At 42.3% G+C, this 13990-nt stretch overlaps 1 protein-coding gene across 1 annotated transcript; it reads left to right on the top strand.

Moving 5' to 3' along the window:
* The first annotated feature begins 401 nt into the window (after positions 1–401).
* On the top strand, positions 402–13896 carry LOC117488646 (elongation factor 2). The gene is made up of 14 exons (XM_034137660.1): positions 402–503; positions 2538–2752; positions 3127–3308; positions 3620–3831; positions 3939–4117; positions 5881–5986; positions 8282–8534; positions 8650–8845; positions 8972–9095; positions 9200–9442; positions 10102–10455; positions 10603–10785; positions 11810–11942; positions 12497–13896. Exons 1-14 carry the CDS (start codon positions 501–503, stop codon positions 12688–12690), a joined length of 2577 nt encoding a protein of 858 aa, XP_033993551.1. The 5' UTR covers positions 402–500; the 3' UTR covers positions 12691–13896.
* The last annotated feature ends 94 nt before the right edge of the window (positions 13897–13990 follow it).

The following is a 13990-nucleotide window of genomic DNA, read 5'->3' as shown; positions in this document are numbered from 1 at the left end:
ACAAAAAGTAACAAAAACATAAAATGCATTCTTTCTCACACAGAAATGGATAAACATAACCCTATCCTCAGTGCAGCAGCTAGGCTACTCAGCTGCAGCAAGCCCGTGGAGAATGAACCTGCAGGAAGTTGAACTTCAAAATATGATCAGAAGAGAGCGCGCACAAAACACAGAGTACAGGTAGTTAACGTCTTGTCGTTTATGTATATACTATTTAGGTTAGGGTTAGTGTCGCGTACAAGTGGTCGTATTTTGTAGGGGCCGTATTTTGTACCGTCTGGCTGCGGCTGCAGCTGGACCCTTCTCGCAGCAGCTGACAAGCATCCATGGAAAGGTGTCCCGGCTGTTGTTGAGCCGCAGCGCCCCCTGCTGTTGCAGCCTCTGCACCACAACTCGGCATCCGCAGAAGTAGCAGCGTCTCCTCTGTCACCACCGGGACTGCCTGTCCTCCGAGACAGGAATACATCTGTAAACTCAAAGACCAACTGTCTGCAGCCAAAATGGTGAGTTGATACTGGGCTTACATGCGCCGATGATTTTGTATTTAATCTATTTTTCGCATGTGAAAAGCGTTGCGTACATTCTTTATAAAAAGTTAAAGCCTTATAGTTTCGGTGCAACGAGCTGCAATAGAGGCTGTCAGGTGTCTGTGGTATTGATGTCGAAGCTTTAGCGGTGATATGTGGTCAGGTGAAGGCTCTGTTATCACCTACGCAGCTGACAGCAGCGCGGGCTGTGGCCTGGACGCACGGCCCGCTGTGACGATCTTAGCAAATTCTTTAAATATCAAGCTGCTGCAGTAGCATGACAACACAGATATCATGTGTTTACAAACTGTGAGAAACAAGACACATGGGGACACATGTCGTATACGAATGTGTTGAATAAAGTTGTTCTAAAATGCGATTACAAGCTAGTGTCTAATAACTCTCCAACTGACGACAAAATCAATTATAAAATACGTCACAAATAGAGCTGCAGAGAATGTATTCTATTGGAGGATGGGGATTTGTTATAGCTTATTGAATTACTATTATGTTATAACAGCCTTTGAATGTCCGGACATCCCAGAGCTTATATTTTATGGGGCTAAATGCCTTTAACATTTAAAGACATTAAGTGAAATTTCCCTTATGCTTTAAATTATTCATACTGAGGGCTACATAGGCCTATAGTGGCAATGTTTATCTTTCCCTGACACACTGTTATCAACATATCTTAAAAAAGTCTTTATCATCTTAAAAAATGGCCGTAAACTTAACTTTTACATAGGCCTTCATCCATTTTATTACTGAATTTTATGCCTGACTTTTTTTTGTGTGATCTCAGATAATGCATCAGCAACATTTATTGTTTTAAGGTAGGGTAGGTAATTCACTTCAGAAACACTTTTTGTTATATTCCATGGAATTCTCTTAACATCCCGATAGCAATGAATAAATTAAATGCTTTGACAATAAATATATACAAATATTTCATCTGTGGAAGCTGTGGCGCTGTAAAAAGCACGACCAATCTTGTGCACAAACTTATCTCGTGCCCTCATTGGTCATGTGCACGTTATTGTGTGTTGGAGGAGGGGCTCTGTAAGGAAGTCTGAAGGAAGGGGCAGATTTTTTTCGGTTGTGTACTTTCAAATTTTAGCACACTCTAGCTGGTTTCTCCATTCTTACCATACCCTACCTTTAATTGGTCGGTTAAAGACAACATTCCGCATGTACTTTTCACCTTAACATGAATCATTTGAGGGAAACTTGAAGTGAAGACATCATGTTTTATCGTGATTGTGAAATAGTTGACTCAGTCGTTGCTGATAATTAAAGGTCCCCTATTATACTGTTTTTCATCAATATATTATAGGTCTCAGATATATACAAAACATGTCTCTGAAGTGTTTGGCTCAAAATACCAAACAGATCATGCATTGTAGCATCCCATAATCCCCTCTGTTTCAGAAGTGCTGATTCTGTGTCTGTTACTTTAGATGAAAATAAGGAGCCACTCCCCACGCCCCTCTGAGAGATATTTGGTTAAAAAGAACACAACGGTGCTCTAGGAGGAGATTCAGGTGATAAAGTGGGCGGGTGTTACCTTGGTTGGTTATTGGCTAATGGTTACACAAGCCATAAAATCGTTATGACATCATAAAGTGGCCAAAATCTGATCAGCTCATTTTCAGACAGGTTTTTATATAAATGGATCAGGACAAAATGTGAACGAATCTTTTTTCCTGAAACTTTCAGAGTCTCTTTACACAGAGGGGACACATGTTTATGGATAAAAGACATGAAAAAGTGGATTTTGCATAATAGGTGACCTTTAAGAACCAGAAGGTTAAGTCTTTAGGCTGGGCCTGGCCCACACCTTTTCTCCTGTTCAGGTTTTTGGATTTAGTTTCAAACATGTCTTTCTTTTTATAACTCTACTTGGAACGGCTGCAGAGAGCTAGTAGTGCACATAAATAAATATTAAATGACGAATAAAATGAACCTCTGCTAAATGGATGAATGTAATCCTTCACTCTCAACCTCCACCAGGTGAACTTCACCACGGATCAGATTCGTTCCATCATGGACAAGAAGTCCAACATCAGGAACATGTCTGTGATTGCCCACGTGGATCATGGGAAGTCCACTCTGACCGACTCCTTGGTGTCCAAGGCGGGGATCATTTCTTCATCCCGAGCCGGAGAGACCCGCTTCACAGACACACGCAAAGACGAGCAGGAGCGCTGCATCACCATCAAATCAACGTATGTGATTTAGAGAAGTTAGGAAACACCTTTGTATTCTTGTGTTACTGGTGGTGAGAACTGTGTGAATGTCTTTACTACAGTAAGTGAACTCCCAAGTCTAAATCTTATAAAATCCCGGTTTCGGTTTGATTCCAGTAAATGCACCTGCACTGACATTGATTCATATATTAAATCATATTTACTGAAATCCTTCCAGTAAAGCCAGTTGGAAGTACTTTAACTGGAACGTCTCCACTCAGCATATCTGCCTGTGCAGTATTGTGATGACATTCAGTTTGAACTTAGTTTAATTGACTTCTAGGGTTAGGGTTAGGCTCAGTAATAGCAAAAGGTGAACATGTTCCCAACCTTTTCCTCCATCTGTTTTTCAGGGCCATCTCTATGTACTACGAGCTTGCCGATAGCGACCTGGCGTTTATCAAGCAGAATGTGGACGGGAACGGCTTCCTCATCAACCTGATCGACTCTCCTGGTCACGTAGACTTCTCCTCTGAGGTCACGGCTGCCCTCAGGGTCACCGATGGAGCCCTGGTAGTGGTGGACTGTGTCTCAGGTAATGATGACTCACACCCTCGCCTTCACATCCTACACACACACGCAAACACACATAGGACTTGTTGCAAATGTAATGTGTCACATTTATTGATTCCTACCATGATTTTGTGGCAATAGAATCCCACATGCAGAAAGATTATAAAGTTGTCCTTACATGTCTTTCCGAATGGCGTTATCTGTCAAGACGCTGATAACATCAATCTTTTGTACTATAACTGCAGTACAACTTAATAACATAATAACCGTCACAGGCCTACACACACGCTCCCATGTTTTCAACCAGTCTGACCTGTTAATTTTCTCTGACAGGTGTGTGTGTGCAGACAGAAACTGTACTGCGGCAGGCCATCGCTGAGCGCATCAAACCGGTTCTGATGATGAACAAGATGGACCGGGCCCTACTTGAGCTGCAGCTGGAGCCAGATGCGCTCTTCCAGACCTTTCAGCGCATCGTGGAGAACGTCAACGTCATTATCTCCACCTATGGAGAGGATGAGAGCGGGCCCATGGGGAACATCATGGTGATGCTCCACTCAGACACAAATATATGCTAAAATAGCTGGGAGAGGTTGCGTTTCACTTCCTACAGCTGTCATTTCCCAGAATAATGGACTTTTTCCCCCCTCAGATTGACCCCATTGTTGGCACAGTCGGGTTTGGCTCTGGCCTCCATGGCTGGGCGTTCACCTTGAAGCAGTTTGCTGAGATGTATGTGGCTAAGTTCACAGCAAAAGGATCCGCAGAGCTGGGACCGGCAGAGAGGTGTAAGAAAGTGGAAGACATGATGAAGAAACTGTGGGGAGACAGGTAAATATGATGATAAACATATCCAGACAGAAATATGTTCCACATAGTAATCTGACACCATTTTGAAAAGCAGAGGTGTTGCAGCACACCCGACATTGCTGTCACTGTATACACACCACACCCTGAAGTACACATCTACATCAAGATATTTAAAGGTCCCCTATTATACTGTTTTTCATCAATATATTATAGTTCTAAGATATATACAAAACATGTCTCTGAAGTGTTTGGCTTGAAATGCCAAACAGATCATGCATTGTCGCATCCCATAAACCCCTCTGTTTCAGCCCTTTTTCAAAAGTGCTGATTCTCTGTCTTTTGCTTTAGATGAAAATAAGGAGCCACTCCCCAACTCCTCTGCAAGATATTTGGTTAAAAAGAACACAATGGTGCTCTAGGAGGAGATTCAGGCCCCGTCCACACGGAGGCAAAACGGGTGTTATCCACTATAGTTCTTTATCGTATATGGACGGTTCGTCCACACGAGGCCGTAATGGAACCGCGGAAACGGAGCCCTCAAACGATAACGCATCCCAAAGTGGGAAGGTCTGGTAACGTAACGTTTGCGGCACCGTGTGTACGCCCTAAACGATCATAGCCCCGCCTCTCCCCACCTCTCCTGCTCACCCCCGCGTCACCCGCGTCATTGCTGATGCGTTTCACCAACAACGACAACAACAATGGCGGATCACAGGGTTGCGTTCGTGCTCCAGACGCTACTGACCATGCTACAGATGTTAGTGCAAAATCTACAGCCCCTCTACCACAACCATCAGCAACAAGTGGACATGTGGCTAAAATGTAGTTCTCCGCTAAATCCACGCGGAGAATAACCAGAAGGGCAACCAGGCTTGTCTTATTCGCTGCTTTTGGTGTATTTTGTGGCGGAAGTACAGCGCCACTTACAGGCCCGGCATATGTACTACAGCGTCTCCAGCAGGTCGAGCGGTCTCGTGTGGACGGACACGTTTCTTGTGCCGATTCAGTGTGAACGTAAGACTTTTTTTATATCGACCTCGGTTCGTTTTCGTTTTCGTCTCCGTGTGGACATGGCCTCAGGTGATAAGGTGGGCGGGTGTTACCTTGGTTGGTTATTGGCTAATGGTTACACAAGCCAAAATATCATTATGACATCATAAAGTGGCCAAAATCTGATCAGCTCATTTTCAGACAGGTTTTTATATAAATGGATCAGGACAAAAAAAAGAGGGAATCTTTTTTCCTGAAACTTTCAGCGTCTCTTTACGCAGAGGGGACACATGTTTATGTATAAAATACATGAAAAAGTGGATTTTGCATAATAGGTGACCTTTAAAACCACCAGAAGTCAGCAAACCTACATTTTCCACTGGTGGTCATTTTCGTTTTTTTTTCTTCTTTTAACACCAAGAAATCCTCACGATGACTGGCATTTTTTACACGGCTTTGTTAAATATTCAAATCTGATAAGTAAATTACGGCAGCCGTTGTTGCTATGGATGCGGCTTTATCTCCAAACACAGCAAGCAGACTCTTAGTGGAATCAATAATCCAAATTTAAATCCAAATATACATTTTGGGGTTGATTTCATCAGTAGCCGTGTAATAAGCAGGATAATGTACACAAAATATCCTTCAGGATGATTCTGCTTCACCTTGTTGTGGTTCATTTCACAATAATAACCTACCTGCTTCACTCCCCCCCTATACACAATAAAAACAGGATTATGAGCTAGATGTCAATCATGTGATTGTCATGATGTTGTGCGATAATTTGTGCACAGATATTTTGACCCAAATGCCGGCAAGTTCAGTAAGTCTTCAACCGGTCCTGATGGCCAGAAACTTCCCCGCACCTTCTGCCAGCTCATTTTGGACCCCATCTTTAAGGTGAATGGAGAGAAAATAAGTGATACAAACCAAAAATAATTATGTTAATGTTTACCAAGTCAGGCCTTCATTTTTCTAAAGACCTTCATATATCTCTGTATTGTTCAAAAATGAATTTCAAGCTTCTACGTGTAGGAATTAAACATTTCGATCCTTGGCACCTTGTAGTGGTTCCATCAAAAATATGTTGTGGTAGACGGCAATTGCATACAATCTGAAGAACACTATATGACTAGGCTGAACGCAGCACATAGACTGCACCAGTGGCGTAACAAGGTTGTGATTGGCCCTGGTGCAAATATTGTTTTGGGGCCCCCCCCCCCATCGCCCCAAACATAAGCGCACGCTGATGCGCTCACACACACACGGACATACACAACCACTCAGAAGCGCCACATGTATAGGCTATCAACAACAGCCTGCCCTGGCCTCAGACCACCACAGCCTGACAACGGCACAGCGAACTAAAAAGAGGATTGAACCTGTTTCCTTGATGTTTGTCACTGGGGAATGGGCCGGTAGGCCTACATAGACCGGTTGCTATAATATAGCTTTTGATCTTGGCGTTGGGGGTCTCAATAGCGCCATAGAGTCCCCTATCGGTTGGGGCCCTTGGGGGAACTGTTCGACCACCGCCGGGCACAGCCAAATCCAGCCTCTCCTCCTGGCTGGCTGGTTGCACAGCCACAGCCATGGATACAGCTTCATTGTGGAGCTAGATGGCAATGATGGTGGTGAGCTATCGTTAGCCTCCGGCTCCGGCTGCCGCTGCACGTCAACATTGCTAACGTTAGCGCTCGATTTCGAGGACGATGTATGACAAAAAAAACTGTCTAATTTAGTCAGTTTAGCTGTTACATCTCCTTGTTCTCTCTTGTCCTTTCTCTTTTGAGTGCCGCTCTTGTGCTTTGGTTTGCTGTACATTATAAATGCAAGCTATTACATTTTTTATAATGCTGCCGAACTTGCTGCTGCTAGCTACAGTACAGTACAGGTTGATTAAACGGTTCGCTCATCACGCAAGGTATCACATGACATGAAAGGGAGCAAGGTCATTGGACAGACAAATTGCAAATTAATTTAGGTTGCTTGGTTACTTTGAAGACTGCGTGAACCGGTCAATGCCATTGGGGCCCCAAAAAAAGAAATATTAAAAAGAATATTAAAAAATATATATTTTGCATAGGCCCCTTGCCGGCTCGGGGCCCCGGTGCGTTGCACCGGCTGCACCGTTGATAGTTACGCCACTGGACTGCACTGTTTTTCGCCAGTAATGTCTAATTTCTTAAAAAAGCAAAAACTTCAAAATCATGTCAGAGATCGCATTAAATTAACTCTTAGAGGCTTTGAAAATAAAAGTTAGGATGACTTAAGGGTAGGGATGGGTACCGAGCCCCGGTATTAAACGGGCCCCGGGGCGGAATTATTAAAAACAGTGGTACCGTTAAGCTCCGACATTATCGGTCTTTTTATCGGTACTGGAGACATTTAAAAAATATATGTCATATGTATTATTGCTACATAAACATTATATTGCAGTTTTAGTTTCGCCAACTCCGTTTCTAAAAATGCGTCTCTCTCCCCCGTCTGTGTGTGAGGGCGCGGGGCAGTTTACACACACGTGGCTGCTACACACACACACACACACACACACACACACACACACACACACACACACACACACACACACACACACACACACACACACACACACACACACACACACACACACACACACACACACACACACACACACACACACACACGGCAGAGATGGCGGAGAGAACTAAGCGCTCCAAGGTGTGGTTCAACTTTACCCGTCTCGATGTGGACAATGCTCGTTGCCAAAAGTGCAATACAAATTTAGCATGTAAGGGCGGTAACACGAGCAATTTGTCTGAACAACAACACGTTATGTCCCGTAATGTTCCACCACAACCTCAATCTTCCTCCAGAAGAACCGTTAGGCCTTTTGCAGCATACCTGTATGCCCCACCTGTGTTGCCCTGTACCACTGTATTTTTGCAGTAAATACTTGTTTTTTATTTTTGTTTTCTACAGTTCTGTAAGTTCACATTATTTACAATTTGTTTAGTTAATTTACCTTTTTTTCTCTCAAAAGAACCAACAAGAGTACCGTTAAAGGACCGGATCGATAAGCGGTATCGATAAAAGTAGTAGCACCGTTAAAACCTTAACGATAACCATCCCTACTTAAGGGTGATGACTTAGAGGCGATAAATTGAAGGGGCTAACTTTTGGCTACAGTTTAATGCCTTCTTTTTGCCCTCGTAGGTCTTTGATGCCATCATGAATTTCAAGAAGGACGAGACAGCCAAACTAATTGAGAAGCTGGACGTCAAACTGGACTCTGATGACAAGGAGAAAGAGGGGAAGCCCCTGCTAAAGGCTGTGATGCGTCGCTGGCTGCCGGCCGGAGAAGCCCTGCTGCAGATGATCACCATCCACCTGCCCTCGCCCGTCACTGCACAGAGGTACCGCTGTGAGCTGCTCTACGAGGGGCCCGGGGATGACGAAGCTGCCATGGGTCAGTGGAATAATGTGTTTTCAGATGATTAGGTTTTGTAAAATTATAACCTCATTTGTAATCTTTATTTTGGCTATACTTTATTTATGGCTTAATATTTCTGCTGTCCTCTCAGGTATTAAAAACTGCGACTCTAAGGCTCCTCTGATGATGTACATTTCCAAGATGGTACCAACCACTGACAAGGGCCGTTTCTACGCCTTCGGCCGTGTGTTCTCTGGCACTGTGTCCACTGGGCTGAAAGTGCGTATCATGGGGCCAAACTTCAGTCCTGGCAAGAAGGAAGACCTTTTCATCAAACCCATCCAGAGGTGAGCATGTTGATGTGCAAACCAATACATAGAGACATGGGATAAATACAAATAATTTCATGTTTCTTTTCTGTTTTCATGAATTTATCGGAAACCTTTTTAAACCTTGTCTTTCTTTCCTTCCAGGACCATTCTGATGATGGGCCGTTATGTGGAGCCCATTGAAGATGTGCCATGTGGCAACATCGTGGGTCTGGTTGGAGTAGACCAGTACCTGATTAAAACAGGGACTATTACCACCTATGAACAAGTACTGTATTTATTTCCCCCCCCCCCCCTTCATTTACTGTTATTGTTTGCTGTCTGCCTTATTCTTCCTATAACAACAAAACCTTTTTATGGTTGTGTCTGCAGGCCCACAACATGAGGGTGATGAAGTTCAGTGTGAGTCCTGTGGTCAGAGTAGCTGTAGAGGCCAAGAACCCCGCTGACCTGCCCAAGCTGGTGGAGGGACTGAAGCGTCTGGCCAAGTCTGACCCCATGGTGCAGTGCATCATCGAGGAGTCCGGGGAGCACATCATCGCCGGGGCGGGGGAGCTGCACCTAGAGATCTGCCTGAAGGACCTGGAGGAAGATCATGCCGGCATACCTCTGAAGGTGAGATACGAAGAGTCGTTTTTCTAATAAGGAGAGACGCTACAGATGAATAGAGGAAAAAGGTTCAACTAATAGATATAACCATGAAAGTTCCCAAGTTGATTGCTTATATTTTAAAAAAAATACGTTTTTGTATTACAAGCTTTTTGGAAATGTATTTTTAAATTTTATTTTTAAATTTTAAATTTTATACTAATAAGACAGTGTCTTATATGTACTAATTAGCTTATTGTTTTAGGACCGATACCTAAATATTGGATAGTGCCATGTTCGAAATTACATGTTCATTTTCTTGACATACATTTTTAAGTAGGGAATATTAGTGTCTCTCTGTATTACCCCAAAAATCACTAAATATTGTAAACAGCAATAATAAAATCTATTTTTGCCATCTTTTTAGGAAGAAATCAGGTTATGAATTATATATGAATAAACCCCTGTGTAGAGTTCAGTGTATGTAACAGCTACTGAAGCTGTACAAAGCTTTGTGAATGTGTATAGTAAGCTATATTGGAAGACAGTTAACAAAAGTAAAAGCAATGCTCGGGACATATGACCCAAATTAAGAATAACAATAATCATTATTGCAGAAATACTCCTTATGTGTTGCACTACCACTCAAACTCTCAATGTTTGCTGCCTTTTCTTTCATCTTCCAGAAATCAGACCCAGTGGTGTCTTACAGAGAGACGGTGTCAGAAGAGTCAGAGCAGATGTGTTTGTCCAAGTCCCCCAACAAGCACAATCGCCTCTTCATGAAGGCCTGCCCTTTCCCCGACGGCCTGGCTGACGACATCGAGAAGGGAGAGGTCACCCACCGGCAGGAGCTCAAGGCCCGTGCACGTTACCTCACAGACAAGTACGAATGGGAGGTGAGCGAGGCTAGGAAGATCTGGTGCTTCGGTCCAGATGGCAGCGGGGCCAACCTGCTGGTAGATGTGACGAAGGGCGTTCAGTACCTCAACGAGATCAAGGACAGCGTCGTGGCTGGTTTCCAGTGGGCATCTAAAGAGGTAGGCAGCAGTTTACTTTGAATACTTTGAAAATAATTCAATAGTTATGTGTAATCAGATAGTACACTGTTCTGATGCAATGGTGATAATGTTCTGTACTTTTATAATCCGGAGAATAAGTTAGCAGTCTCTGTCTTCATCATGCAGGGTGCTCTATGTGAGGAGAATATGCGCGCCGTTCGCTTTGACATTCACGACGTGACGCTGCACGCAGACGCCATCCACCGCGGTGGAGGACAGATCATTCCCACAGCTCGTAGGGTGCTGTACGCCTGCCAGCTCACTGCTCAGCCAAGACTCATGGAGCCTGTATACCAAGTGGAGATACAGGTCAGTACAGCGTCATAAATCAATCAGAAGCACTTTGAATGACCTTGTGTTGAAAGGTGCTATATAAATAAACTTACCTTGCCTTACAGGAAAATCTGAAAAAACGTTTTTTTATTCACAGGTCCACTTTTGGATTTTGGTTAACTTGCTTCCATGACATGTATTCTTTCAAGGTCTGAAATATGCATTTAAGTGTTTACACATTTAGTGCTTTGTTAGTTAATGTCTCTTTTGCACATTTATAATTAACTCTCCAGAAAATGTATTTTCTTAAAGTAAGTGATCATCTCAGGATTTCCGCAGTGATGTCTATTAATTACAATTTTGAAATCATCCAAAGGTAAATTACCAAAAATCTGTTTTGTAAATCTATACAATGATTTTAACATTCAATTTTCTGTGACACATTCACAATTGATATCTGTAGTGACTTTTTAACCTAATCTATACTTAAGCCACTGAGGGATGGGAATGGGAGAACTTTGTTCGGATGCGTGTTCCAGACGATAAAACAATGTCCATACGAGTCGTATATCTTTCAATCTATCGATCCATTTATTTGTGTTCAATATGCATGCCAGTCACGCTGAATACAAACAGGTTTGACACAGCTCCTCTCATCAAAAACTGTTTGCTTCTGTCCCACACACCTGAATCAGATCACCCGGTGGTTACATATATACACACTCACAAGTGAATGCTCCATCCTGTGTTCAATGTTGGAACTGCATGATACATTCAACTTGTGCAGATAAAGTAAAACAAACTAAATACATTATGGCTCCAACAATATCTATGCATAACATTTGATATGCAAACAGAAAGACATGACTGAAAAGGCACCTCACAAAGTCTACAACTCCAAGGAAATTCCACCTGAGTGTTGTGAAAACTATTACTGTTTTGAACTTATTTTTGATGACTTTACTATTTTGGAATTGCTTTATGATCAGGATTCTTCTTGAAAACGATCTGATGCCAGTTTAAACTATATGTCTGACTGCTGATCTTTTTGTCCGTGCAGTGCCCGGAGCAGGTGGTCGGGGGTATCTACGGCGTGTTGAACAGGAAACGAGGTCACGTGTTTGAGGAATCCCAAGTCATAGGCACTCCCATGTTTATTGTGAAAGCCTTCCTGCCTGTCAACGAATCCTTTGGTGAGTGTGTGATACGTTTTTAGAACAATTCACTTTATTTAATAATTTGGTTTTAGTATGTAATTTCCTTATTCTTGGCAGAGAAGAATTTTTCACAATTTAAAGGTTTGGTGTGTAACATTTCCCTGCTTAAATGACAATAGACGACTAGACCTCATGTCATGTATGTTGTTGAATTGTGCAGTTACATTATACCGAACATTTCCAAAATGTTTCCAATCTATCGATTTCAATGGTTGTCTGGTAAGGTGACGTAACCCTTTGTCTGAGTGTCAGTGTTGTTGTTGTCTTCATAAGGCTGTCATCAAATCCAGTTTTAGGTTTTAAGCCCTGTTTATAAAAGAAGAAAATGAACAAGGAAGAAATCCTTACTAGGAAAGGCTGAAGGCAATGACAATTCTCCAGTCTACCTTAAAATGTCCCCTAACTGTGTCTTTTGTTGTTGTTTTTATTGAGAGGCCTGTAGTAGCAGAAAATAACAAGCTGTCCATTTAAAACTAATTACCATTTACAATTACATAATTAAAGTATGTATCTGTATTCATTTCCTCCAGGATTCACAGCTGACCTGCGCAGCAACACTGGAGGCCAGGCCTTCCCTCAGTGTGTGTTTGACCACTGGCAGATTCTCCCAGGAGACCCCAGCGACCCGGCCACCAGACCCTTCCAGGTTGTTGCCGAAATTAGGAAACGCAAAGGTCTGAAAGAGAACATACCTTCCGTCGACAACTACCTGGACAAACTGTAAAACTAAGCCAAGATAATACAATACCAAATCAATCTCTTAACCCTACTCCATGGGCACTTTCAAATCTTTGCACAGGCTTAAAAGATAAATTGCACAATTGTATTGACTTTGAGTTTGGATCGGAAGCTTTAAGCTTTTGTTGTAGGCAAGTGGAAGCAGTGATGCTTTTTCATTTCACAGCTACAGTACACCAAGTGCCTAGGGCGTGGGTTTTGTGGAACAATTGGATCAAAGCAGTTGTATTACTTGTTCTTTTATTTCTCCACATGGGTCCTCTTCCCCCCCCCCTGTATAGTGCACCGTGATACTGCTGCAATAATGCATATTTAAAAGGATCATGGCCAGATAAAACCATGGAAACCATAATAATATGTTACAGAAGTCTAACTTCCTGGATTGGACCTCTGTGTGGATGTGATTAATAAAAACATTCAACTCATGATAGAAATGTGACACCTGTTATTTCTCCAAGGGGCTTTAGTTAATAGTTTGCCATTTTGTGAAATACACTTTTTCAATTTGGGGCAGGGATTTAGTTAACCGAATCCATACTAAATGTGTATCTAGTATACAACCAGAAGCCAGTTAATTAGCGTAGCTTAGCACAAAGACTGAACATAGAGAAACCATTTCTTCTTATTTCATCTATTGGTGAAACAGCAGTGCATCAATATCAAAATCCATCGCCCGGCTAATCTGGAGACCCTATGTACACAATATAATTAGTTTTTGTACAAATGCTAAAGTGTAAAAACCACAACTAGCTGCTATACGGGTTATGGCTGAGAGCCGTAGTTAAGAAATCACATAGTCCTGAACAATAATATGTACCGTTTGGGTGTCGATATATCATCAGTCTTTTATTATCATTCAATCTTCCACTAAATCTTTATTTAATAATATTTTATTGTTGGTTGATTATGATAATATTAATTATTGCTATATTTTTCCTTCTATGCCCTCTGTACTGTGAACTCTAGACACTATATTTTTCTCCCTAGAATGAGCTGTTAAAAAGATGTTAGTACTGCATGTTAGCTTAAAAGTTTTGGATGCTTTTCACTGATAGAGTGACTGCCATAAGGATAAGAAAATCATGTTTTTATTACCCCCCACCCCCCCAAAAAAAGTAGGGATGATTTACCCTTTGGCCGGTTACTCAGCTTAGTTTTTATGCTAAACTCAAGTAACTGGCTAATGGGTTAAGCATAGCCTCATATTTGGAAGACAAATATTTCTCCAAGAAAGCCAACAAGCATGTTCCCTAAAATGTTGAGTTGTTGCTATTGTTCAAGTGTTA

This window comes from Trematomus bernacchii, unplaced genomic scaffold (assembly GCF_902827165.1).
Source record: "Trematomus bernacchii unplaced genomic scaffold, fTreBer1.1, whole genome shotgun sequence".
Classification (NCBI taxonomy): domain Eukaryota; kingdom Metazoa; phylum Chordata; class Actinopteri; order Perciformes; family Nototheniidae; genus Trematomus; species Trematomus bernacchii.
The sequence above is the reverse complement of the archived record's forward strand: the minus strand, read 5'-3'. Positions and strand labels throughout refer to the sequence as shown.